Source organism: Rhinolophus ferrumequinum, chromosome 9, assembly GCF_004115265.2.
Source record: "Rhinolophus ferrumequinum isolate MPI-CBG mRhiFer1 chromosome 9, mRhiFer1_v1.p, whole genome shotgun sequence".
NCBI classification, from domain to species: Eukaryota; Metazoa; Chordata; class Mammalia; order Chiroptera; family Rhinolophidae; genus Rhinolophus; species Rhinolophus ferrumequinum.
In genome coordinates this window covers 56,575,370-56,602,350 of record NC_046292.1, presented here as the reverse complement: position 1 = coordinate 56,602,350, position 26,981 = coordinate 56,575,370, and the positions used below count along the sequence as shown (strand labels likewise).

Here is a 26,981-nt window from a genome sequence, read left to right as displayed (position 1 = left end):
CAAGATAGAATATATTATTTTTCTTCTAACATCTTTTTCTAGCAGTAATACTACCATAAGTTTTGAGACACTGTTAAGAGAAGGAATCCTAAGTAGAATCTCCTGATTGGCTTTCTGCATACTTAACATCACTTACAGAGTAAACTAGTTATGGGCGCAGGATGCACTGAAAAGAGAAAGCTCCTGGGCATGATTATGTAGCCTGCAGAATTTAAGATGCATTCTTCTATGTTGAAAGCAAAAAAGAAAACTTCCGACTAGCAGGAAAATGTCAAGGTGGCTCAGATGGTGAATATTATTCTGTTGCCATGATTCTTGTGTTTTTGTCAGCATAAGAATTTCTAACACAGGTACACCACTCACTGAAGGGCTGAATGACCTCATATTAGGAGACTCCATTCCCAAGCTCTAAGTGGGGATAATAACAACAGGCTGAGAGTGGGTTATTTAATGAAAAGGAGAATTATAATGATGATGCCAGTTTCGAGAACAAATAAGCAAACTGACCACTGACCCATGAATGAATAAATGAATGAATGAAGAAATACATAAATAAATAATAAATTCTTGAGATGACCACGGCAATTGGAGTCAGATCACATTCGTGCGTCTCCCACAGATATCAAAGACAAATCTGCCTCTTTGAAGTCCATGTTTAAGAAAGGAACGCAAGAGATATTTGACACAGAGCTTTAAAACTTTGCTTCACTTTTATCCTCAGTGGATTTCTGACAAACAATGTAAATTTGCACCTAATTTAAAATCAAGAGAATATCTTACCATACCCCATTAGTTCTTAAATTTGGGGAAGTCAACATTTTCCTTCTGAAAGGCTGTGCTGAACACATCATGTCTGGAACCTCATATTATTTCAGGAATACCGGGTCAAAAGGCCCTGCAGCCAGGGATGAAACACAGTTATCAACCGTACTGCCTTTGAAACGAGGCTTAAGTAACTCATAAGGCAGCTCTGTATCTTTTGAAAAATGTAAAGAGAGAAAAATGAGGTCAATTCATCAGCAAGATAGCAAGAATGGTAGTGCTGTGGTTATTACGCCTATCAGTACAATAAACAGTCAGGGAGAGGCTCACTGTTGCTCTCAGCCCAGATGCGGGCTGCAACAACATAATCAATTTCAAGCAGCTCATACCAGTAAGTAAAATCTCAACTCATATCCGTCATCCAACACAACAAAAGCAGTTAAGATTAAGTCACATTCGAGAGATACAGGCAGTTGAAACCTGAGCAAAGGAAGCAGGGCCAATATGGAGAATAACATGTCAACACATGAGATGCTCTTTTTCTGAACCTGAGCATATGATCAGAACTTGGGGTTCTGCAGTCCGGATTTCAAGACCCATCCCTGCCACTTTGAACAAGTGTGACTTGGAGTGAGTAGTATTACCTGTTGTAGTCTCAATTTCCTCATCTAAAATAGGAAAAAATAATTTTACATAACCCATAGCGTATCTGTGAGAAATTTTCAAGTTCAATGATTCATTAAAAGTCTTATACACTGCTTTGGTTAATTTTATGTGTCAATTTAGCTGGGATATAATGCCCAGTTATTTTGTTAAACACTACTCTGGATGTGTCTGTGAACTTGTTTTCTGGATGCAATTAATATTTAATTTCAGACCTTCAGTAAAAGCAGCTTATTTTTCGTCATGTGGGTGGGCCTCATCTAACCATTTGAAGGCTTAATAGAACAAAAAGAAACCTCCCTCAAGCGAAAAGGAATTTTGACAGCAGACTGCCTTTGGATTCAAATGGCAACTCTTTGAGTCTCAAGCACACCAGCCCATCATATTTTGGACTCTTCAAGACTCTACAATCACATGAGCCAATCCCTTCAAAAGAAATCTCTCTCTCTCTCTCTCTACACACACACACACACACACACACACACACACATCTTGCCGGTACTGCTTCTCTGGAGAAACCTAACTGATACATAAACCATGAAAAACAAATTAATTGTCAAATATAGTTCAAAACAGAAAAGCACCATCTTGATAAGTTTCAAAAGAAAAAATCATAGTTATTTCAAAAGATGCCAACCATCCATTTGATAAAATTCAACACATACAGATACAATTCTTGAAAATCATTTTAAAAGCAATTGGATTCTTCCTTAATATAGTAAAGAAAACCAAGTTAGGTCAACTCTATACTGAGGGATCAAACATAAGTAGCACTCTTTTTAAAAAAGTCTTTAGAAGTTGTTGTTCACAATTGTTGGATAAGCTCTAGTTAATTCAATAAATATTGAAAAAAAAAGTAAGAAAAAGATCACTTTTATTTATTTCTTTTTAAGGAGGGAGCAGCTCACAGTGGCCCATGTGGAGATCGAACCAGCAACCTTCGTGTTATTAGCACCCCACTCTAACCAACTGAGTTAACTGGCTGCCCTAAAAAAGATCGTTTAAAAAATTACGTTTATACACTGAAATAATCCAAAGGAAACTTCTGAAACTTAACTAGAACTCATAAAAGAGTTCAGTACAGCAAACAAATGCAAGACAAATAAGTAAAATTAATAATATTTCTGAATACCAAAAATAAACAGCTATAAGTATGATTTTAAAAGCTAGCACTGAGGATAAGAAAATTAAACAGTTCAGCAAAGATTTCTTGAGCTCCTATGGGGCTCCACAAGTACTTTGCTTAAAATGTATGTACATGCAGTTTTTCAACAAATTACTTAAAAATTGTTTTTATAGATAATATATTCTTACCTAATAGAAAGAGCAATTGTTATAAAACTATCTGTTTTCGTCAAGTTAACATAGTGTAATTCCAATAAATATTTGCTAGCATGGGTAGATAAATTTATTTTTGGCAAATATTCATTCTCTCCACACTCACCTCCATAGGAGGAGTACATTTTCCACTCTGATTTTGGACTTGGCCATAGGACTTACCTTGGATTCATGGTGGGTGAAGTGTATATTCCTGCCCTTTTATTTTGTGCTTGGCTCTGTGACTTATTGTTGGTCAGTGGGTTGTTAGCAGATGTGGAGACAGCAGAAGTTTGCAGTGTGCTTTCAAAGTTGAGCTCAATCTCTTACACTTTTGCCTTCACCGTGAGAAGAATGTGGTCTAGTGGTCATCAGTGAAGAAAGACACATGAAGCTGGGTCCAACTTACAGCTTTGGAGCCAAACCCAGCTGAGTCCGCTGGATGAGCCATATACCAGGTGACCCACAGAAGACTGAGCAAGAATAAATGATTGTTGTTTAAGCCACTGAATTTGGGTGACTTGATACACAGCAATGCTATGCAAATAGTTGTCTGATATGCATACAAGTCACGTTTGACTTCTGCAATTACAAGAAGTGCTTAAAGTGGTTTCCATCAGCGTAATTTTAATACAGTTTTTTTCCTTTCTTAAAATGTGTATACATTTTTGACACCCTCTGTATGTATGCATGTATATATGTATACACACACACACACACACACACACACACACACAGTGTGATCAAAAGATATGGTGAATATTTAAATAAAAAAATTTATTACAGCAAAAGACACATTGCCATTAATCCCTCTCAAAATACTCCCTCTTGCTTCAAACACACTTATTCCATCGTTCTTGTCACTTTCTGAAGCAGTTCTGGAAGTCCTCTTTCATGAGTGTCTTTACTTCATCCTCCATCATGACAATGCTCCATGTCACACATTGCTTCTGGTACAACAATTTCTATCAAATAAAAACATTATACTGTGTCCTCATCCACCTTATTCACTGGATCTGGCACCCTGGGACCTCTGGCTCTTCCCCAAAGTCAAAATGACCATGAAAATGTTTTGAATGGATTGAGGACATTGAGGCAGCCACACAGCGTAACAAAAGACATTCATGTTTATTTAAACATTTACCGTATCTTTTGATCACCATATATATATATATGTATATATATATATATACATATATATATATATATATGTATATATATATATATACACACACACACAATTATGTATATGAAATAGGCTTCCCAAAACAAAGGGAAGGAAAGGATTAATGAATAAATAGTATACCATGTTTCTCCAAAAATAAGACCGGGTCTTATATTAAGGTTTGCTCCAAAAGACACATTAGGGCTTCTGTTCAGGGGATGTCACCCTGAAAAATCATGCTAGGGCTTATTTTCCGGTTAGGTCTTATTTTCAGGAAAACATGGTAATGATATATATAATAATTAGCAATGTAAAAAATATACACAAACTTTTATATATACTACAATTACAAGTTCATAAATATGTCTGCATATAGAGAAAGACTAAATAGGAAACAAATGCATAATAGGATATTTAAATGAAAATATTTCAGTCACAAGGGTTTGGGGAGAAGCAACAAAAAGACAGAAAGAACATAACATAGGTACACAGTACTTCTACATACTAACACTAGGGGTAAATTTATCAAAATGCTTCCGTTAGCATTTGCCCACGTCTGTCATATATAAGAAATGTGGAAGAGGTGTGTGTGTGTGTGTGTGTGTGTGTGTGTGTGTGTGTGTGTAACAGGCATTTTTTGAGAAAGAAAGTAGTCTCCTTCTTTAGCCCCAAGTTTTACAAGTCCTTTCATAGCAGAGATGTGATTTCACTACATAAGTGGTAGCTGTTACTACAAGAGGTAGTATGCGTGGTGGTTAAGAGCAGGGACTCTGGAGTCAAGTACAAATCTCAGCAACTCCACTTAAAGACAATGTAAACTTGGACAAATTATTTAACCTTGCTGTGTCTCTGTTTCCTCATATTCAAAATGGATTGATAAAAATACCTACTTATTAGTGTTAGGAGGTTTAAATAAATTAATATGTGAAAAGCATTGAGAACAGTGCCTGGCACATCGTAAGCACTCTGTGTGTTGGCTCACTGTCATCGTCATCATCATCATTGTCATCATCATCATCGTTACTGTTGTTATTTTTACCAACTTCTGAGGACATGATGAAACCATCATTCTGTGAGCTTTGGGAAAGATACCTAAAGGTTAGCTAATAGTCCTCAATCCAATAAATATTATTAAACGTTATTAGAAAGAGTCATTGGCGACATACAAGATTGTACGGAACCACCAAAAAGTTATTAACTTTGTACCTTTCCTTCCTAGAAATTCCATAAATAAGTTACATTGCCAAAAAGTGGGTTGGTTGCATGACAATGGAAGAAACTTTGGTAGCACATGAGTACAGCTGAGAGAAATTTAAACGCTCACACTGACTTCCACATGTGTTCTTGGGGGAATCTTGGAAGGACTTGCATTTCTTAAGATTTTTTGAGCACAAGGCAGGAATTACTTCTAAAATACTCAATTTTTCCCCAAAAGTATTTATTGTATTCAGTATAAAAAATTAAAACAATGATGTATTCACAAAGCATTTGTCTTATACATTCCTTCCCTATGGAGCTAGAATGGTATATATTTCAAATTATTTTGAACCACTTTATTCTGTGGTCTTCCCTATCTCAGTTAATGGCAATTCCAACCTTCCAGATACACAGGTTGAAAAAACCTAAAGGTATTTTTAAAAATAAACTTTTTATTTTAGGACAGATTTTGACTGATAAAAATATTGAGAGGACAATACAGATAGTTCCCACATATCCCACATCCAGTTTCCTTTATTACCAAAATCTTATGTTTGTATATTTGTTATAACTAAACTTTTTATTTTAGGACAGATTTTGACTGATAAAAATATTGAGAGGACAATACAGATAGTTCCCACATATCCCACATCCAGTTTCCTTTATTACCAAAATCTTATGTTTGTATATTTGTTATAACTAATGAAGCATTATTGGTAAATTATTATTATTAACTAAAGTCCATACCTCATTAATATTTCTTTAGTTTTGACCTAATGTCCTTTTTCTGTTCCAAGATACCATCCAGGATATCACCTTATAGGTAGTAGTCATATTTCCTTAGGATCCTCTGGGCTGTGGCAGTTTCTCAGACTTTCTTTGTTTTTGATGACCTTGACAGGTTTGAGGACTACTGGTCAAGTGTTTTGTAGCATGTACCTCAATTTTGAATTGTCTACTAATTTGTATACGCATTTATTTAAACCTCATAACACCACCAATAAGTAGGTATTTTTACCATCCCAGTTTGAAGATGAGGTGTTTTTCTCATGATTAGACAGGGGTTATGGGTTTGGGGGAAGAAGACTACAGAGGCAAAGTGCCATTTTCATCAAATCATATGAAGGGTACATATACCAACCTGATTTATCGCTATTGAGGTTGACCTTGATGATATGGCTGAGGTAGTGTTTGCCAGGTTTCTCCACTGTAAAATTATTATTTTTTCCTCTTTTCATGTTGTACTCTTTGGGAGGAAATCACTTTAAGCAACCCACACTTAAGGAGTGGGAAAGTACTCACTTTTAAAAGTACTCCAAACAATATAGTCATCTTGACATTCTAAATTCTTTTTTTTTTAAACAATGGAAACAGCTCTAGAGTGTTTCACAGATAGATATTGCTTAAAAAATAAAGTACTTAATTCTAGTAATTTTTTTAGTAATAAACATACTCATTGTAGAAAAACTGGAAAACATGTTTAAGAAAAAGGTCACCTAGTATTAACCACCTACATCCTGAGCTATTGTCTCCAAACCTTCTTTCTATGTCTACATTTCTATGTCTACATTTAAAGATTTGAAGTAATACTCTACATGTACTTACTACTCTATCTCGCTTATTACCATTTAACACAATGAAAAATTGTTCTGTACATTTAGACAAAAAGTGTTTTCTTCTTCACAATTCTGGAGTCACACATAGTGCCTAGCATATAATAGTTTCAACAAATGTGATCCAATGAGCTGTCTGACTTGAACTGACAAAACCTTCATGAAACCTCTTAATGGAACTTGCAGATCAAGGCAATTTTAGTCTCTTCCTTCACTCACAGGAAAACTAAAGTCATCGGCATCGAGTCACCACCGATCTGGGGGGGGGGGGTCTTAGAAAATTAGTTGAATCAGTAAAATAGTATGTAGTTTGTAAGGAATAAAAGAGACAATGACACGTGTAGTTCATAAGCACACAGGTTCATGATCCCCATTCCAAATCCTCTGAACCAGTTACATTTTGGAATTCAGAATTCTTCAACTGAGGAGGACGGCAGAGCAAATGTGCAGTATATTATGAAACACCACCACAACTGGGTATAGGGAAACACACAGTAATCAAACAGTATTTTTTTTTATAACGAAGAATGTAAATAATCAAAGTAAATAGATCTTTTCCTTGTGTTTCGTAATTTTTCATGGTGCATTTTAAGAATTCCTTGTGTCTGGGTTGTGGAACACCCTCCAGAGGGATTTCAGTTCTTTTAGCCTCAATTTATCACTAGCTGGGGACCAAATTTATTTCTCGGCTTGCAGAGTTCCTAGGAAATGCAAATATTAAAATTCGAACTGACCACTAATGTACAGGTCTAGTATTTCTAATTTCCAGGGATAATTTTTTGTCATCCAAAGACCAAAGATATAATACATAAGCTCCTTGTCTGTTCTCGGTGCCAGTGTTCATGGTTTCTTTCCTAGCCTACCCTTTCACTCAAGACCCATGTTTAGGTCTATTGTGGTGGGGGTAAGTATTGAGGGTATCTCATTTTCCACCTTTGCTGAACCCAGGCCTCGCCTTCTGTCCTATAGGGTTGAAATTACCCATCCCCTCAATTATTAATACTGATAAACTCCCAGGAAACCACACCATCAACTTTCATACCTACCTCTCTTTGGATACCTTCTCAGTTTATGGTGCCTGAAAATTTTCCTTCTTTCTGGCAAGGCTAGCTGGACATTAAATAATATACAGGGTGCCAAACAAATGTAAATACATTTTAACAAAGGAAAATTGTATCAAAATTGTAATACTCAATATATACCAATAACAAAAAGCGAATACAAGTCACGTTTGACTTTTGCAATTACAAGAAAGTGGTTACCATCAGCATCTAGACACTTCTTTTTTTTTTTTTAAAAAAAAAGATTTTATTGGGGAAGAAGAACAGGACTTTATTGGGGAACAGTGTGTGCTTCCAGGTCTTTTTTTTTTTTCCCAAGTCAAGTTGTTGTCCTTTCAATCTTAGTTCAGCTTCAAGTTGTTGTCCTTTCAGTCTTAGTTGTGGAGGGCGCAGCTCAGCTCCAGGTCCAGTTGCCATTGCTAGTTGCAGGGGGCACAGCCCACCATCCCTTGCAGGAGTCGAACCGCCAACCTTGTGGTTGAGAGGACGTGCTCTAACCAACTGAGCCATCTGGGAGCTCAGTGGCAGCTCAGCTCAAGGTGCCATGTTCAATCTTTAGTTGCAGGGGGCACTGCCCACCATCCCTTGGATGGTATTTGAGGAATTGAACTGGCAACCTTGTGGTTGAGAGCCCACTGGCCAATGTGGGAATCGAACAGGCAGCCTTTGGAGTCAGGAGCACAGAGCTCTAACCGCCTGGGCCACCGGGCCAGCCCAGACACTTTTGATTATGGCAAACTACTGCTTGAGCAACACTGACCAAAGTGTCCACTTGTATATAGTTTTGGGGCACCCCTGGTACATACTATTTTATCCAGCAGGTCCTGGTGTTACAGCAGAATTGTCAGGTTATCTTAGACCACTATACTGCCAGACCAAAACTCTTAATTTCATTTTCCTTTTAAATCAATAATATATTTATTAAAACTTAAAACATTCCTATAAACCAGATTACTTAACTAATCAGGTATACCATTTCTCAAGCCTTCTGGGATAACATTTGATATAGGAGCTGTATAGCTAATTTTGAGATAAAAATTCTTTAATGAATTTTTCTTTCATAAGTAAGCCTCTATAAGTCTACTCTGGAAAATGAGAAATCACAATTTGATTCCATCTATTTAGTGACAAATTGTCTTCCATATATTGAACACAATTGTTTAATTGAAATTACTTGAATATTCACTATTTTGAACAGCCATAGAATGAATCTGTTATGCTGAAAGATCAATGCCTTGTAGGTGGTATTTTTCCAGCCTACTTGTAACCAAGTCTGTCGCGTTCTCTTCCTTGGTGAATTCCATTTTTAATTTTTCTTCAAAGTGGGATTCATTGTTGATCCTTAGCACATTGTCTGGAACAGAGTAAGTATTTACTAAATATTTGGTGATTGACTTGTATTCATGGTTAATACTAACTGCCACTTATGAATTTTTCCTTCCTTCCTTCCTTCCTTCTTTCCTTCCTTCCTTCCTTCTTTCCTTCCTTCCTTCCTTCCTTCCTTCCTTCCTTCCTTCCTTCCTTCCTTCCGTCCTAGTTACTCTGTCAGACTATTTAGCTGGAACTTGAGAAAAGTTGAACAAAAACTCTTAGCACTGGGAGGCCTCTAGTTCTGTCATCTTTTTCAACTCTCAAATCAGGGTGCTCTTTCATGGGTGCTCTGTTTTGTTTTACTTTGTCACAGATAAGGTAACTTGATATTTGAACTTCTAATAGTCACCTTTCAAATGTGTTAACATGACAGTTGACAAATAGGCATTTTTCTACCTAAGGTTCTGTAAAGAATAAAATCTCCTTATATCTTCCTGGGGAACCAATCACTACATTGAAAACTGTGATCATTGATGTTTTATCAATAACAAATGTAATTTGTAAAGCAAAAATCAATCTGTCTTGACTGGTGATACCTCATAGCATTAGGGAAGATTTCTTCTGAATAATTATAATACGAAGTATGTGATTTATCAGTTGAGTAAGACTAGAAATTGAGTAAGTTATCAGTCTTGTCCAGCCATTTTCTAGCTTTATGACCTCGAAAAATTGTGACCTTTACTTTCCTCCTTCAAAAGATAAGCTAGTTTCCTAAACATGTGTCCCTCAGCAGGAAGAAATACAGCATGCATCTCTGTGGATACCTGAGCTTACTGATGGACTGATATCTTCTCATGCTCGTCCTCCCAGCAGTTTTTAAATCTGAGTTTGGAAAGATATGGAGTGTTATCAAAAAATACGGTGAAGGCTACTGCCGAGTGCCATCCAAAGGAAAGGCAGGGAGTGGCATGACAAACTTTAGTAACAGTGTGTGAAAAGTTTCAACTTGTTCAATGCAGTCAGTCAGATGTGAGCTGCGGTTGAGAGGTGTGTTTTAAAGTGTACCATAAATTATGACAATGTTCCATGTCACACATTGCTTCTGGTATACTACAATTTCCTTAAAATAAAAACATTATGGTGTGCCCTCATACACCTTATTTACCAATATGGCACTGTGCAACTTCTGGCTCAAAATGACCATGAAAGATAAATGTATTGAATTTGAATGGATTCAGGATATTGAGGCAGCCATGACAGCGCAACTAGAGACTCTCATAAAAGAGGACTTCCAGAACTGCTTCAGAAAGTGGAAAGAATGATAGGATAAGTGTGTTTAAAGTAAGGGGGAGAATTTTGAGAGTGATTAATGGCAATGTAATATATATATATTTTTAATTTAAACATTCACTGTACTTTTTTATCACACCTCGTAGCTGCTCTCACCCTCCAGGCAGCACCTTGTTTAAAGATGAGTTTTAGAATGTTTGGTTGTTGCTGTTATAAAGTAACTATACTGTATAACGTATATATATCAGCTAGGACTGTTTTGGTTGCAAGTGACCAAAGCATAGTTCAAAGCAGCAGAAATGAAAAAGAAGGATTTATTCGCTTATATACCCAAACCATAAGGGAAGTGTAGACTGGCTTCAATAATGGCTGGTCTCAGCACTAGAGAAATTGTCCAGGCCCTCACTTTAGTTCTGCAGCTGGTTTCTGCCTCTCTCAATGTCTTGGTCTCATACTTTCCAGGGAACACAGCCACTGACACCCAGATAATCACATCTCAACACTCTACCATCAAAGAAAAGAGGGTCTTTCCCACAGCATTAACCAGAAGAACAACAAAATCTGAGAAGGGTTCAGAATGGCTCATCTTCAGCTATATGTCCGTCTCTTGACCAATCACTTGATTGGCCATTCACTAGCCTGAATTTTCTGCCTATCCCTGTGGTCAGAAGGGAAGACACTGTTTTGTAATAAAGGGGCAGTGGAGAGTAGGCAAGCACAAAAGGCACTATATATACCTAACTGACTAAATGTATATGCACAGAGGGGGCCAAAAAAATGTACACACATTTTAAGAAAGGAAAAAAACTATTAAAATTGTAATACTCAATGTATACCAATAATAAAAGACGGATACAAGTCATATTTGACTTCTGCAATTACAATAGGTGTTCAAAGTGGTTACCATCAGCGTAATTTTTCCTTTCTTAGAATGTGTATATATTTTCTGGCACTGTGTGTGTGTGTGTGTGTGTGTGTATACATATGTATATGTATATATATATATATATATATATATACACACACACACACACACACCAGTTTATTATGTAACATAGGATATATGTATATAGTCTATGTATTTTGTATTTAACAATATATAAATAGTTCTGGGAGCATGTATATATTACATGGATGTATGTATTTTCTGCATATTTCTACATATTGGTTCATGAATATGGATGGATATACATATTATATGTATTACTGTCTTGAAACTATTTGTCTGGTTTTCCCTTTCCATTCACATTTCAAGTTCATAATTACCTAATGAATGCATTTTCTATCCTCTAACCCCCAGAGTAACTTGCATCCCAGCCAGATTGGCCTACTTATTGCCACCACATGGTTCTGATTTCCTTTTCTGGAAAGAGAGAGGATCACGCAGGCCTGCAGCAGTGCCTCAGGAGACCCTTGGGCATGGGGTGCCACGTCCATGTCAGGGCTACACAGAGGGCAGCATTATAAGTGACCACCTATGTAGTTTTGGGGGCAGCAGGACCAAGGTAAGAGCACTCCAAGAATGAATAACCAGTCAAAGTGAGGAGCACAGAGATTAGAACAAAAGGTAATGAAACCTGAGAGAGGTAAGAAATGGACCAACAGAGTGAGGCGGTGGTGATTACCCGTGCAGACAGGAGCTTATTGTGACTTCTGGTGTAGTGCCCTTGGCCTACTAGGAGCAAAGGTAAATTAACAGTGTCCATTCTGAACTTCTGCTTTCGCTCTTTTCCCCAAAGGGTAGCAGAATGTACCACCCTAACATGTGCCTCTTTGGCATGTGGATTCTTCTGAGCTGATTAATTTAAGAAGCTTCTGACTGACCCAGGGGGTGTTTAAAAACAAAGTAGAAGCCCTCCTTTTCTAAGGGAAATTGACATTAGAAAGAGGGCCTGTACCAGGAAGAGAGCTATTATTACCAGAGATAACTTTTCTTTTCAGTTATAGTTTACGTTCAATATTATATTAGTTTCAGGTGTACAGCATAGTGATTAGACATCTATATAACTTACAAAATGATCCCCTTGATAACTTTTGTAACTGCCAGTTAGTCCTTCGTAATCCCTTCATTTTTTTCACCCAGCTCCCTAACCCCCACCCATTTGGCAACCATCAGTTTGTGCTCTGTATCTATGAGTTTGTTTCTGTTTCATTTGTTCATTTATTTTGTTTTTTAGATTCTGCATATAAGTGAGATCATAAGATATTTATCTTTCTCTGTCTGACTTATTTCACTTTGCATAATACTCTTTAAATCCATCCATGTTGCTGCAAGCAAACCAACAAAACAAAAAGACAATCTACTGAATGGGAGAAGATATTCACCAGTGATACATTTGATAAGGGGTTAATATCCAAAATATATAAAGAACTCATACAACTTAACACCAAAAAAACAAATAATCCAATTTAAAAATTGGCAGAGAATCCAAATAGACATTTATCGAAAGAAGACATAGAGATCACCAACGGAAAAATGCTCAACATTCCTAATCATCAGAGAAAAGCAAATTAAAACCACAATGAGATATCAGTTCACACCTGTCAGAATGGTTACCATCAATAAATCCACAAACAATAACTATTGGCGAGGACGTGGAGAAAAAGGAACGCTCATGCATTTTTGGTGGGATTGCAAATTGGTGCAGCCACTATGGAAAACAGTATGGCGTTTCCTCAAAAAATTAAAACTAGAACTCCATATGACCCAGCAATCCCACTCTGGGTATTTATCCAAAGAAATCCAAAACACTTATTTGAAAAGATATATTCATCCCTATGTTCACTGCAGCATTATTTACAATAGCCAAGATACGGAAGTAACTGAAGTGTACATCGATAGACAATTGGATAAAGATGTGGTACATACATACAAGGGCATATTACTCAGCCATAAAAAAATAATGAAAACTTGCCATTTGTGACAACAGAGATAACTTTTTTCATCTGAGAAAATTATCTGCAGGGCAGGGCCAACATTTGTTTACCAAACAGCTGTTCTTATCTTCCTATGAATTGCCTTTTCCCCTCTGAAGCCCAGGACTCTGATCCTTTTCCTTAGCTCAACTGTCTGGCTGCATTTTGAGTCTCTTATCTTTGTAGGGTTCCCATACAAGATCAAATTTATTTTTCTCCTGGTAATCTGTTTTATGTCAATTTAATTATTAGGCCAGCCAAAGACCTAGAAGAATGGAAGAAGGGAAACCTCTCCTACATCCCCAACTCTGTTGTTTCTTCTCTCTCTATCTCATCCAAATCCTTCTACACACATCTCACCTCTCTCACAAAAACTTTTTGGAATTGTTTGAACCCCCAGTGATATCCGTCCCTCCCATTTGGTAGTAGAGTATAAATTGCATTGAGATATGGCCATTGTTTGGGAGTAGCTATTTTACAACCAGAATGACAAATATAATCTCTTCTCCACTCAGCAAATATATGCCTTCATACTTAGGAAAAAGACAAATTATCTTCAAAATGATTAATCCAGTATGCACATGCCAAATAAGTAATCTTTATTATATGTTAATTTAGCTGTTTCCTTTCCTATAACAATTTAACAGTTGAAATTTCTTCTGCTTTACAATCATACAAATGTGAATACTCAGATTTTAATTAACAATTAAATTGATTAGTTTTAAACTTCTGGAACATATATTTGCATATAATTGTTCTCAATATACTTATGCAAAATCCAAAGCCTATATTCCCAAATATAGAAAACCCATTCATGTCAGCTTTAGTTACATGTGGACATTTATTCAAATGTGTGGAACGTGTGCTTTTATTGCCAAGAAAGTCAGCTCTGTTCCTTAATTGTAGCTATAACCACAATTTGGGAAATTCTATTGCAACATCAATATGTCATGCACATCTTTAATTAGGCTAGCACGGCCTGTCTATCACAGCAACTGATCCTAAGTATTCTTATTTAGTCTACTTGAGGCATTAAAATGTTCTCATTTTTTAAAGAGGCCTGTTTTGGCCTCATTAAATTGGTAAGCAAATCAATATGCAGCCCTACAACTTGATTGCTATGTTCTAGAAACCTTGTGCTTCTTCAATTAGCACATCTTTAGGCACCATTTAAAAGTCGCTCTTCTCCAAATATGAGAAAACCTCTGCAGCTCTAGCATGTTAAGGTTCTCTTACCAGAGCTGAGAGAGATATCTATCACCCCCACGGATGACCAGAAAGATCTGGACGTGGCATTCTATTGATTGTCAGAGCTTGATTCTCTTATCTACTGGCTAATGTAAATGAGTGGCAGGTTACTTGCTCTGAGCAAGTGTCTTCACACCAGGTCATCCAACAAAACACAAACATGCAAACACACAAACAACACAGCATGACTGATTCCATGGTCTGGAAACTACAGACAGAATCTAGCCTGAAGTTCTCTTTCTCCTTTTTTCTCAAAATCTGCCATGATCACAACAGGGAGAAACAATGATTATGTTGAACAAAGCCCTGTGGTACCTTAGTAGTTAACACCTTCTCTATTTGCTGTCATTAATTCATTTAAAATGAATATTAAAATTTACATTAAGGAAAAAGCAGAGTTCACAGGATATTGTCAAGCATTGACATCTGTGGGGGTTTTTTTCCAAACACATATATAGATTATGCTTTTTACTATGTCCAAAGTCATTTGATAATATTATAACTGCCCTAATTATATAGATGAGGTCCCCGCAAATTCAGTCCTGTTTAAATGGAGGGTTGTATCCCTAACACAGTAATCACTTGGCATGGCATGTCTGAGCAGCTAGTGGGTCAGGAAATTAAACGGGGTGGGCAGCAAGGGAAGTATAGACCCTTGCTCCAGATCCAGTTGAAGCTTCCTGATCCAGTTGAAGGATCAGCCAATAAAACCATCATCAAAAATGATCATGTTTGCAGATACGCTAGGTCTGGAAATTACTGCTGGCATGTCTACGTGTTTTTAAAAAAAAATCTTGAAATTACGGTGGTTTCTAGAAAGCACACACTTTCTTCTGAGAACTTCTGAGAAAACCTCAAGGATGAACATCTTAAAATAGACAACTTGACTCAGCTCGACCAAGGCTATTGACCTTTCTCCAGATTAGAAGAGCATGAATAGGGACACAGGAGTGTGTGGCTGCCTCTGAAACAAGGTTTGAAGGTCACTATTAGAGCTATTGGCCCCAGAACATCAAATATACCACCTATTATTTCAGCTATGTCATTTTGGCTCTTGAAGCTTTTTTTCTCCTGCGTCTTATTTAATGTAGCTCTCTCTGGGAAGGATCACACCTGAAGTCATTATTTAGTGAAGACCAATGCACAAAGCATTTGGGAGTAAGAGTGGAGCTCAGATACTGGGGAGGTAGGGACGGGGGAAGCGGGGGTGGAATTGTGAGAAGGAAAGATGAAATCAATGAGGGAGGTAGAGAGCCCCCCAGTTTTGCTTTCCTGTCAATTTAGCCTAGAACTGTTTGAGTTTGGAGGAAAATCTTTCATTCTCTCTGGGTGTGATGCTGTTTTTCAACTTCCAGGCAAAATTTTCTGCTCATCACCTGCACTCACGTTACAATATGGAGCCTCTCTTTCTATCATACACAGACTAGAACAATGTTACCCGCATATCTGCTAGTCTTCACATAAAATGAAGTTGCCTATTTCAAATATTTCTAGTTTATTTCAAATAGCTTAATGTCTCATCGCTTCTGTTTCATTATTTCTTGCTGTTAAATTAAATGAAATGCTTTTTTCCTGGTCAATAAATATCCTACTGTGCTCAGAATATATTTTGAATTTTTTATTATAAAACAGACATGCAGAAAAGTACATACAACATAAATGTATACTTAAAACAATATTTAGAATGTGAACTTCCTTGTAACTTCCAACTGGATCGAGAGATAAGATATTGTTGAGATCCCAGAAACCCACACTGATCACAAACCACACATTTTTTTCTCAGAGGTAAACTGCTCTTCTCACTTACATGTTAAAAATTCCCTTACTTTTTTTTTCTTTTTAGTTTTATTTCCTATGTATGTCCCTAAGCAACATTGTTTATTTTTGCCTCTCTTTGTGATCTATTAATAGAATCACATTGTGCATATTCTTTTATTCTTGCATCTTTTGCTTAAAATTATGTTTGTGTAAGATTCACCCATATCATAACATATAGCTGAAGTGTCTTCATTTTTATGGCTGCATGGTATTTCAGTGTATGTAGCACAGTTTGTGTTTGTTGTTTTGTTTGTTTGTTTTAAGATAACCAAGATATGGAGGCATCCTGGGCCTCCATCAATGGATGAATAGATAAAGAAAAGTTGGTACATACATACACTGGAATATTAGTCAGCCATAAAAAATGAAATCATGCCATCTGCAGCATCATGGATGGATATTATGCTGCGTGGAGTGAGTCAGACAAAGACAAATGCCATATGATTTCACTCATATGTGGAATCTGAAAAACAAAATTAACGAACAAAGAAAACAGAAGCAGACTCATAAATACAGAGAACAGTTTGACAGTTGCCAGATGGGAAGGGGTTTGGGGGAATGGGTGACGAAAGGGAAGGGATCAAGAAGTACAAATTGGGTTTGACACACAAATGGTGGTATGAGGGGTGCTTCTTGAAATCTCCTCTGGAAGTTACAACAGATTGAACAGCTATACTTCAACAAAGGACTCCCAGCACATCACACAAGTATGCCTGGAGACTCGCACTGTGCATCACCTAAAGGTGAGCAAATTTGGCTAGCGAGGGGAGGGAAGAGGGAAGTGCAAAGACGCAGGCCACAGGCCTCAGGGCCCCGGATGTAGACCAGAGCTACAGCCTTGGGAGAGGGAAGAATTTGGGCTCGACGTGTATCCCTTGTGACCCACAGTCTTGTCTGAGGGATCAGCATATAAAATGGCTAAATCCAGCATTCAAGGCCTATGTAACACAGTTTTCATCCATTCTCCTACTGATAGATATTTGGGTTGCTTCCAGGTACTAATGATTGTGAACAATGTTGCCATACATGCTGCCCGTGCCTCCTACTCCACGAGTGTCTCTAAGTGAATATATCGATCCCCAGAGATGTTGGAGCATGGGGTATGGAGTATGTAGATCTCCAACTTGACTCGATAACAGGAAGCTATGTTTTCCAAAGTGGTTCTTTCAATTTTTACTCCCTCTACCAGCGTATAAGAGTTCCTACGGTTCCACCTCCTTAGCAACACTTGGGATTGTCATATTCCTAATTTTTTGCCAATCTGGTGTTTAGTGTGTAGTGACACCTCCATGTGATTTTCTTTTTCTTTTCTCATTGTGGTTTTAAGTTACAAAACCCTGATTTTTAATGAGATTGGGAATGCCTTTGTAAGTTTATTGCCCTGAGTCCAGATTCTTTAAAATTTAAATTAAAAGCCTGGTATGCTGGACTTTGGTATTTTGGTGTCATTCATACTGAGCACTTCAAATCATAACTGATAAGTATAGAGTGAGTAAGAGACTCACTTACTGAACATTAGTTTGGAACTGGGCACCTCATGCACTTTGTCTTCTTTAATCCCCATAATTACTTTGCCAGCTGATGTCGTTGTCCCCATTTTTAAGTGTACCTCCAAAGCCTAAAAACTCTTTCCAGTAATCATGTTTCCTCCCAAGAAATAACCTCTGCAGGATCAAAGTAATGATCAATATCCTGTGGTAAAGCCATTGCACTCAAAACTATACCTAAAGAATATCAAAGATAGCCTAGTTAATATGACTAATTCAATAACTGCCTCCCAAGTTAGTTTTTCCCTTCACATTACAAAACCCAATCCATTAATATTTAAACAAATGAAAGGGTCCTTGATTTTTTGGTGGGATTTCTCTCATGAGAGTAATTGTGAAACACTTCAGTCGCATGTTTCACTTTCTGCCTGTGACAGGCACTTGTGAAATGATTTACATGATCCAATAATGCTATAGAATATTAAATGACAGTCAGAAATAAAAGTCATGAAACATAAGAGTGAGACAAACTGTTCTCTTAGACAATCTTTATATAGGTAATCAATTTATTAGGATACGCAACAAATTCAAGCCATGGATACTTTTAAAAAAACTTAATTTAAAACCAATTAAAGGATAAACATCAAGCAAGCCTCCTGAGAATTTATGTGTTATTAATGGTGCCTTTTTTCTTTTTAAATATAAAGGTCTAATAAAAAGCCTGTAAATCCTGCAGATACAGAAACCATTTTCAAAGAATCAAATTAACCAGAAGCAATGACTCAGGTATGATATTGCCTACACAAGGTGATGAACCAAGCCAGTTCTCAACATCCCTCCCTAGATGCTAAGAATAACTCTCAGAACAGGAGTAACATTCAGTGCATAACTCTCCTCTCAAGTATTCTTTACAAAATGACCTTTCAGTGGGATTTGATCCAAAACTCTTCTCAGTGAGGTAGACAAACTGGTGATCTATACCTTTGTCACCAAAAACTTCAAGCAGGCTTGGACTTTGCATCTATGAATATTAACCTCACATGCATCCCACTCCATAGAAATAGTGAAAACAATTTTATGAACAACTTTCATATACTCCACACATTTTGTGAGGTTCATTATTTTTTCCTTCACTCCATGATACAAATCTTTTCTTGCAAAAGTGCTAGCTTAAGTGTACACTTTCTAGTCATCAATGTACCGCCAGCCTCTTCTGTACCACCAATTTAGAGGTTCAGTGATTATAGGATTTAAATGATTTTAACCCCTTTCAATTTGAACACTCTTTAAATCCCATTATCTCTGCAGCCACTGAGAATTTTAAAGTCAGCTTGGCCATTTTTCAGCTCCACATCTAAGGATTATGTGTTTTAAAGAGTATGAATGCTTTTCTGCCATTCTACAAAGAGCTGTCCCCACCCAGCTGACCTCCAGTAAATAAAGCCAGCCAGTTCTCTAGCTGATAACTGCTGATCAGAGTTAATAAATGGGAAGATACGCATGTTATGCCACAAGCCACCAGGAAAACAGGCAATTGCTTCCTCAACTCCACAGGAAGCCAGTGAATCAGAAGATTTGATGCAGGAGGGGCAGCAGACTTGAGACATGTATCAGTAAAATTCTAAGAATGAGAAAGCAGAAAAATGCCAGGGACCCAAAAGAGCTCACTGGGGCAGAGAGAGGAAGTTCAGTGATAGGAAGCCGTCTAGCTCCTAAAGAAAAGCTGTTACCATGGATACCCTTGAATCCCTCTGAGGTCTTACCTCTTGCGTCCTCACATTTATGTATCCATAGTGAGTTCGAAGGGGCCGCCTGTATGTGTAGGAGAATGGTATCCATTTTGCACCAGGTTGTCCAAAGCAGTTTAGTAGCAGTGGAAAATTCACTTCATTTACAAGGCGTACAACCAGCAGGAAGAGAAACGCTGCTATGAAGCTCACTGCAATCACGGACTTTCTCTACAAAACATTCAAAAAAAAAAAGAAAGAAAGAAAGAAAAGAAGAAGAATGAATGAATGACTTTCAACCAAAAGCAGTCACGGAGGGAGGTTTCTTTATTCCTCTCCCTTTTTTCTTCCCCAAAAGTGTCAAAGGACTCTGTCATTTAGTATATTTGTACCTGGAGACAGAAAATAATGCTTTGGGGATCAGGCTGCCTTAGTGTGCTGAGCCTCTGAGGGCAAGCAAGCAGAGCAGCTTTCCTTGGATTACCTTTCCATTTCATTCCTACCCTTCCTTACCTCCCTATCTTCCTTGGCAATTCCTATTCAGTTTTCCAAACTCAAAACACATTCTCAACTATAGAAAGCCTTTCCTAACTGCGCAATTCCCACCCCACTGTCATCTCTTCACCCCCAACCTACCTACCCTACTAGAAGTAAAAAAAAAACCACCACTCCCATATCTTGAAGGCAATTCTATTGTTGTACATTTTCCATTGTATAATTGTTTATATGACTTTTATTCCATGTAATTGTGAATTCCTGGAGAATTGGGATGTACTGTGTCACATTGACCTCTGTACTCCAGGTCCTTGACACAGTCTTTTCTGTAGTATAGGCACCCAATAAACACTTGAGTGAATAAACGAATGTGTGGATTTCTTGCATTCTTGTCGAAGTCTCATTTTCAAGCATTGTTCTGTGTCTTTATCTAGTACCCTCTACATGCAGGACACTTTGTCTGTGCTATAGAATATGCAAAAGTAAGATTCAAAAAGCTAATAATAAGAGTAGGAAGAAAATCCATGCCAAGAGCATAAGAACATCCCCCTAAATGTGTTGCTGTGGAACAAGAGCAGGAACAACTGCATCTAACTGGGGTGGAGAAAGCAGAGATGTATTTGAGACTGAGTTTGACAAAATGTATGAGTTTTAATCAGTACAGATGTGTAAGCAGAGATTTCTAGGTGAAAGGAACAGAGCAAAGAGGCAAGAAAACATGGGGTTATTCATAGCCACATAGCTCTTTGTCTTACTGGGGCATGGAAAAAAAGAAAAAGCTGGAAACACAAATAATAAGTTTATAGACTGCTGAGATACCAAGCTCAGAAGTCTACTGAGTTTTCTAAGTGACAGAAAACCAAAGAAAGCTTTTGCTTGTTAGTTTCTTTGTTTAATATTTTAAAGGTGACTGTTATAAGTTATAATGAAACATCAGTGTTTAAGATGCTAGGAGCAGGGAAAACTATAGATAGGCAGCAACTAGTTAGGAGGGAATTCCAATTGGATAAAATAGAGGTAATGAGGGATGAAACCTAGAGCAGTGGCAGAGGGAATTTAAAAAAGTGGGAAAAGACATGAGAAACTCAATTTTGGTGCAAGGTAGAGAACTTGGCTACTGATTGGGTAGAAGTCAAAGACAGAAAATTCAGAGATCCCTGATATTTTTAGTTTAAGTAGCTGCAATAATACTGGTCATATCAGGGGAAACCAGAGTGGTCAGAGCAAGCACTGCTTTAAGAGAGCAAGAAGATAAAGCCATTAGATAAAGTCCTAGTTGTCACAGACTGGTGGGTCATCTGGATAGAGCTGCCAAGGAGTCAAGTGGAAGGTGAAATCTAGAGCAGAAGGCAGACATCAGAAACAAGTCTGCCTTGAACTCCAGGATGAAGACACAATGAAATGTTTCTCCATGAAGTTGGGTTTGGCCTCTGATTCTTCTTCAAACTTAACGGAAGACAAATAACTTTATGGGAATGACTGAATGTTGTTGTGTTTTCAGCTTACCACTTCCTGATGTAATTAGCTTCCTTTTGCTCTTCACCAAATGTCCCAAAAGGAGAAAAGAAACCCAAAACCGGCCCCTGAATCCTCCCTGGGCCCACGGTTTCAGTCTCTGAAAGAGCAGCAGAATAAGTCCCCTAAAATCAGAGACACCCAAAATCTTTGCTCTTACTCAGCCCCTTTCATGTGTCAAAGCCCATCCCTCTGTCTAGCCAGCCCTGAAAGTCCCTGAGTTTTGCCGACTCAAAACCCCTTGTCTCACCACTAACTACCACAGCATTACCTCATTTAACCTTCTAATCATGAAAAACCGTTTTAATTTGCTCCTCTGTGGAATCATTATGTCCACAACATTGCAATGTGTCAAGGTAACAGCTTAAATGAGGTGATGGATCTTACAAGTTTAAGAACATAGACCAGAACAGATGGCTAAATAAAAGCAAAGAGGCCAGTCACCCATTAAGTAAACAGGTAAAAACCTTTTTATCACCAACTGATAGCTTGTTGCAAAAGAGTAGCTTGCTTTGAAGGAGACCCAGATGGCATTTGTGTCTTTGTCTATTCCAGAGTCCAGCATGGCTCTCTGGTTCTCTTGGTTGCCGCAATGCCCTGCATGGCTGGGGCCTTGGTGACAAAGATAGAGATAGCCTTTCTGAAATATCTGATCACACATAGCAACACATACATAATGAATACATGAAAAGAAAATAAATCAATTATTTTGAGAGAAACTTCAAAATGGTGTAGTTGCAAAAGCCTGCTCCCTAGTAATCCATGTCTGCCTCCCATGTTCTACCAAATGGAAAGAAGTAATGAGCACAGAGAGGATGAGGTGAGCAAATGGGGAGTTGAAAGCCTGACTCTGACTCCTCTGTGCTAGACCTGGAATCATATTCTACAGTGGGCAGAGGTGTTCCTTTTATAGTTCAGGCTTCCAGCCTAATTTCTGCTGTGTTGCCTGGACCTGATTCTTTGCCTTTCTTCATGCTTCCATATACCTGTTTAACATGAAAGCACTCTCAAAGTGCTGATATAAATATCACCCTGCAATATCACTAGAAAAAGTATAATTTCAAGCACATTCTGTGCTCCAGGCGGCAAGGACAACAGGATTTGACATGAATGTGCATTTTTCTAGTAGTCACTTCCGCCAGATCATGAACTTGAGCTTTAGCAATTAAAACAAAAACCATGGATGAGGCTTTTCGAAGTTTACACACACCAGTATGCAGTGAGTGTGTGTGTGTGTGTGTGTGTGTGTGTGTGTGTGTGTGTGATGTGGGAGTTGGGGAAGTAACAAAATACTGATATGCATAGCATAGGAAAGTATTTACTCTTTCAAGTCACAATTGCTCATGAAATCCATACTCTGTAAAGTTTTGGTGAGGTGCTGAAAAACAGAAATAAAACCAAAAACACACACCATGCTTCCAAAGATTCACAAATGGCAAGTAAACAGAAAAGTGTAATACCCCACATCAGATAAGGTAATAGAGGACTGCTCAGCAGTCCAGAGGAAGTGTGTGTGTGGGGGGGGGTCCTGTGATGGACAATTTAGGGAGTGCTTGCCTGAGGAGGTGGTATACAAATGGAGTCATGAAGAATGAGGAGCGAGAAAGTGGAGATGGGAAGGGCATTCCAAGCAGAGGGAACACCATGGCACAGAAGTTCGAAAGGTCTTAATTTGGTCAGAAACCTACAAGTCATTTGGTAAAAGAATACGTAGACTCTATGTAGTGGGATATGATGCTAGGGAAATACAGGTTCAAATCATAAAACAAAAAATAATAAGCCAAATACATTAATTCAGATGCAATTATCTGTTCTATCTATCTTACATTAGGATAATGAAAGGATAAATGTATGAAAGTGCCATGTTTTATAATTCTGACATATTCAGCACTTTCCAACCATGTGACAATATATCAATTACTTCATTTTATCTGAAATTGCCATTTAACACATCACAACGCCCTGCTTCCAATTGTTTGACTTAAGTTGATTCCATCAGTGGCTTGTTTTAGTAACTGTTTTGAGTCCATCAATACTCAGCAAATTTCAAGATGCTACCTGTTTAGACATGTGTTCTATGTCTAACAATTTGTTTATGGAAATGATCGCTGTTGCCTTTCTTGACGAAATCAGAGCATCCCCTAGATTCAACAACCAACAGTCAGGTAAGCAAAACACAACAGTAAGGACGTGTTACGTTTATAATGTAGAAGATTCAGTTCAACAAACTTCTATAGTGCACGAAACTGACACACATTTAATAAGTCATTCCCCTATCAGAATCATGAGCATTCAGTGACACAATGGGTAGAAATTGCAGAGCACAATTCCAGGCACATGGTGAGCACTCAAAAACCAGAAGATGTTACTATTATGATATAACTACTAATTATCAGAGCCTCGGTGGACCTTAGTCAGCTGGTGAGGACTGGCCAGCCCATGTAAATGTACGATAAGAACTCATCGATATTTTTTCTCAAATATTCCAAGCAGCTGCAAACCCTTGAACTACTCAGTGCAACTTATCCGTACAAGCTCTCAGAGAATGTCACTGTGCCCAAATAGATCTGATGAATTGCTTTTGGGAAAGCTTTCTCCTTCTTTGTTCTTCATTTTAGACAAGTCTGAAGGGGCCTTTAACAACTGAGACATTTAGAATTTAGTCCCCTCTGTGTTGCAAAAATATGCATCGAAAATGTGGCATTCCAGTTGCTTGATCTTTAGAGTTGGAATATCATTTATTAGACTTACAGCAGAAATACTTATTTCAAAACAAAACCCACAGAGAATTCATGATTTAGGGAGAAAACAAGTGCAGAAATTTTGACCTAGCGCATTTGGAAGCTATATTTACATTTACATGTTTTTATTTTTTCTACCACAGAGTTAGTTAGTGTTTAACCACAGAATAAAGTCTTAACCTAAAAAAGTAGTTTTTTACCAGGGTAAAATGGTGTACACTTTTGTCCATATACTTTCATTTATTGAATAATAAATATAAAATACAATGTCAATTGTGTTCTTTATATCAGTGCTCAACCACCTGACACACTGATGAGTCCTTACGCATTGCCTATTTGTGATCTTATCAAATACAAATTCTTCTCTCATGTAAAAATTGTGTTATCAGTGTAATTCTACCTTGTGCCATTGGCCAAGCCCAAATCTGGTTCTCCCTAAATGCAATAAAGCTTCTTTCCATTTGTACAAGGATAAATTGGCAAAGCTCAGAGTATATAAATGAAATCTTCATTTGTTTTGTTTTAGCTATTGATGGACCCTGCTTATTGAACTATACTAAACTCTGCAGAAAACCTCACTCATTTGCTTGGGGGAATAAGAATAAAAGGGTAATAAAAAGGTAGACGTTCCTAGATCAGTGGAGTCCAGATAAGAGCAGCATAGGTGGTGACAGAATTATTGAGGTCATCCAGAAAGGAGTAGGGAACTTTGAACAAGGTCAACATGGGAGAATAAGCAGCATTTCAGAACCCATGAGGCTGGTGAAGAAAATACAATAAGATAAACAAAATAGATTTTGAGACTAGGCTTTGAAGAGGGCAGAAGGAGTGGAGCTAGAGAAGCAAGAATGGATCTGATTATAGAAGGTCTTGTATATCCCACCAAAGAGTCTGAACTTACACTGTAGAATCCAAAGAAGTGCTTAAGCATGGGCTATACAGGATCAGACTTGACTTTGGAAAGCTTACTCTGGAAGCGGTCTGGTCAGTGAAGGCGGGAGGTGGAAAAGATCATTTCCAGAAAGACAATGGCAAGAGCAACAATGGAGCATTTCATCAGATATCACTAGTGGGCATTACATTGTTAATATGAAAATTGCAGTTATTACTTTCAGAGATTAGCTTTTCTTCCAGTGGTGGCACTACTAGGAATAGTCCAGATACAGTGTATGTATGAATAATCATCATAGTCTTAACAGAAGATATTTGAGTGTTATCAGTTGGAAAAATACTTCTGTCATCCCCATTTTCCAGACCCACCCCCCCCTCAAAAAAAATAGAGATGTAAAGAGATTGAGTAACTTGCCCAAGTTCACAGAGCAAGGAAATAGTAAATACAGGTACTGACCTCAGGTATTCTGACTCTGAAAACTGTGTTCCAGTGACTGAATTAACTAAGTTGCTAATTGTTACTCATCCCAATGGGAACGCTCTTATAAAACTGGTTCATAAATTTTAAAAACCGGTACTAGCCCTAACTAGATTTTGTAATATAACACATTTTGTCAATAAACAAAACACTTAATTCATATGGAAAATTAAGAGGCTGATCTGAAGCATGGTGATGATATTTGCTTCAAAATCAGTAATTTGTTGGCAAATTTCATTCATTTTGCCTAAATCTGGCTTTATTCCTAGTAGTAAAAAGACATCTACAGGGTATCATTGGTTGGCACTCAGCGAAAATAATGCAGTTATTCTTCCACCTCTGCTAGAAAACGTTAGGTGCCCTTTCTTAATCATAGTGTGGAGCCTTATTGCAGTTTGTAGGAACTCACGTGGCATGTCTTCCTTTCTCAGCTCCCAATTCCATGATCCTTTTAATCAATGAAGGTGCAACTAGTCAGCAAAATGTTGATGGTTTTGTTAAAAAAAAATAGTTAAAGTAGTAGAACACCATCAATATGGTGACCAATGTAAAGAATTTGGAGCCCACATCATGCCACTTTCATATGGGTATAATCCAGCAAGAATTTACAAGTCCAACAAACAAAAACTGAGGCAAGAGTTCTTGGGAGTACAGCTATCATAAATTATGCTGTGCAAAAAGCTAGTCCTAGGGAAAAATTACAGGTACCCAAAGTTTCCTCAGGGATGTTTGTTCCCAAAGGAGACTTCCTACAGCTGCAAACACTATAAAGAAGTTCAAGTTAACATGAGTTTGTCAGATGACCTAAGAGGTCCCACTGAACATTCCAACACTTATTTTGAAACTAATGAAAAATGTCAATGAGTTTTTAATCAGCCTGCATATTTTTTCTTATTTCGTTTGAGGAGGGGATTAGGTTTCCTGGCCAGATTTGACTTTCAAACTACTACAATATCAAATAAAAACGATATGGCTATATTCACTGAGTTTGTTTCATTTTATAAAATTATATAAAACCAGTTATATCTCATTCTGTCTCTTCATCTTTATAGAATTGCTTTAGTATATGTCCTTTCACATAGCAGAAAGAAATCAAAGTTCTTCAGAAACACAAGATTGATATTGGGTATGCAGCATGAAGGACCCAGAAAGCTGTCTCTCAGTGTGGCTGTGCACATACACACAGAAAAATGTCATCAAAATGGCTGGTTCTCATGATGACAACATTAGATATTGGGGCAGATGGTCCTAAAGATTTTTGTGGGTTTTTTTGTTGTTGTTTTATT

General features: G+C 37.6%; 1 protein-coding gene across 2 annotated transcripts in view; it reads right to left on the bottom strand.

Annotated features, from left to right (window-relative positions):
• ST6GALNAC3 (ST6 N-acetylgalactosaminide alpha-2,6-sialyltransferase 3) overlaps positions 1–26,981 on the bottom strand; it is a 574,754-nt gene that overhangs the window by 338,591 nt on the left and 209,182 nt on the right. For both annotated transcript variants that reach the window (XM_033113214.1, XM_033113213.1), the window contains exon 2: positions 19,612–19,806. In XM_033113214.1, coding sequence (XP_032969105.1) covers positions 19,612–19,806 — 195 coding nt within the window. The remainder of the gene's footprint in view (positions 1–19,611; positions 19,807–26,981) is intronic.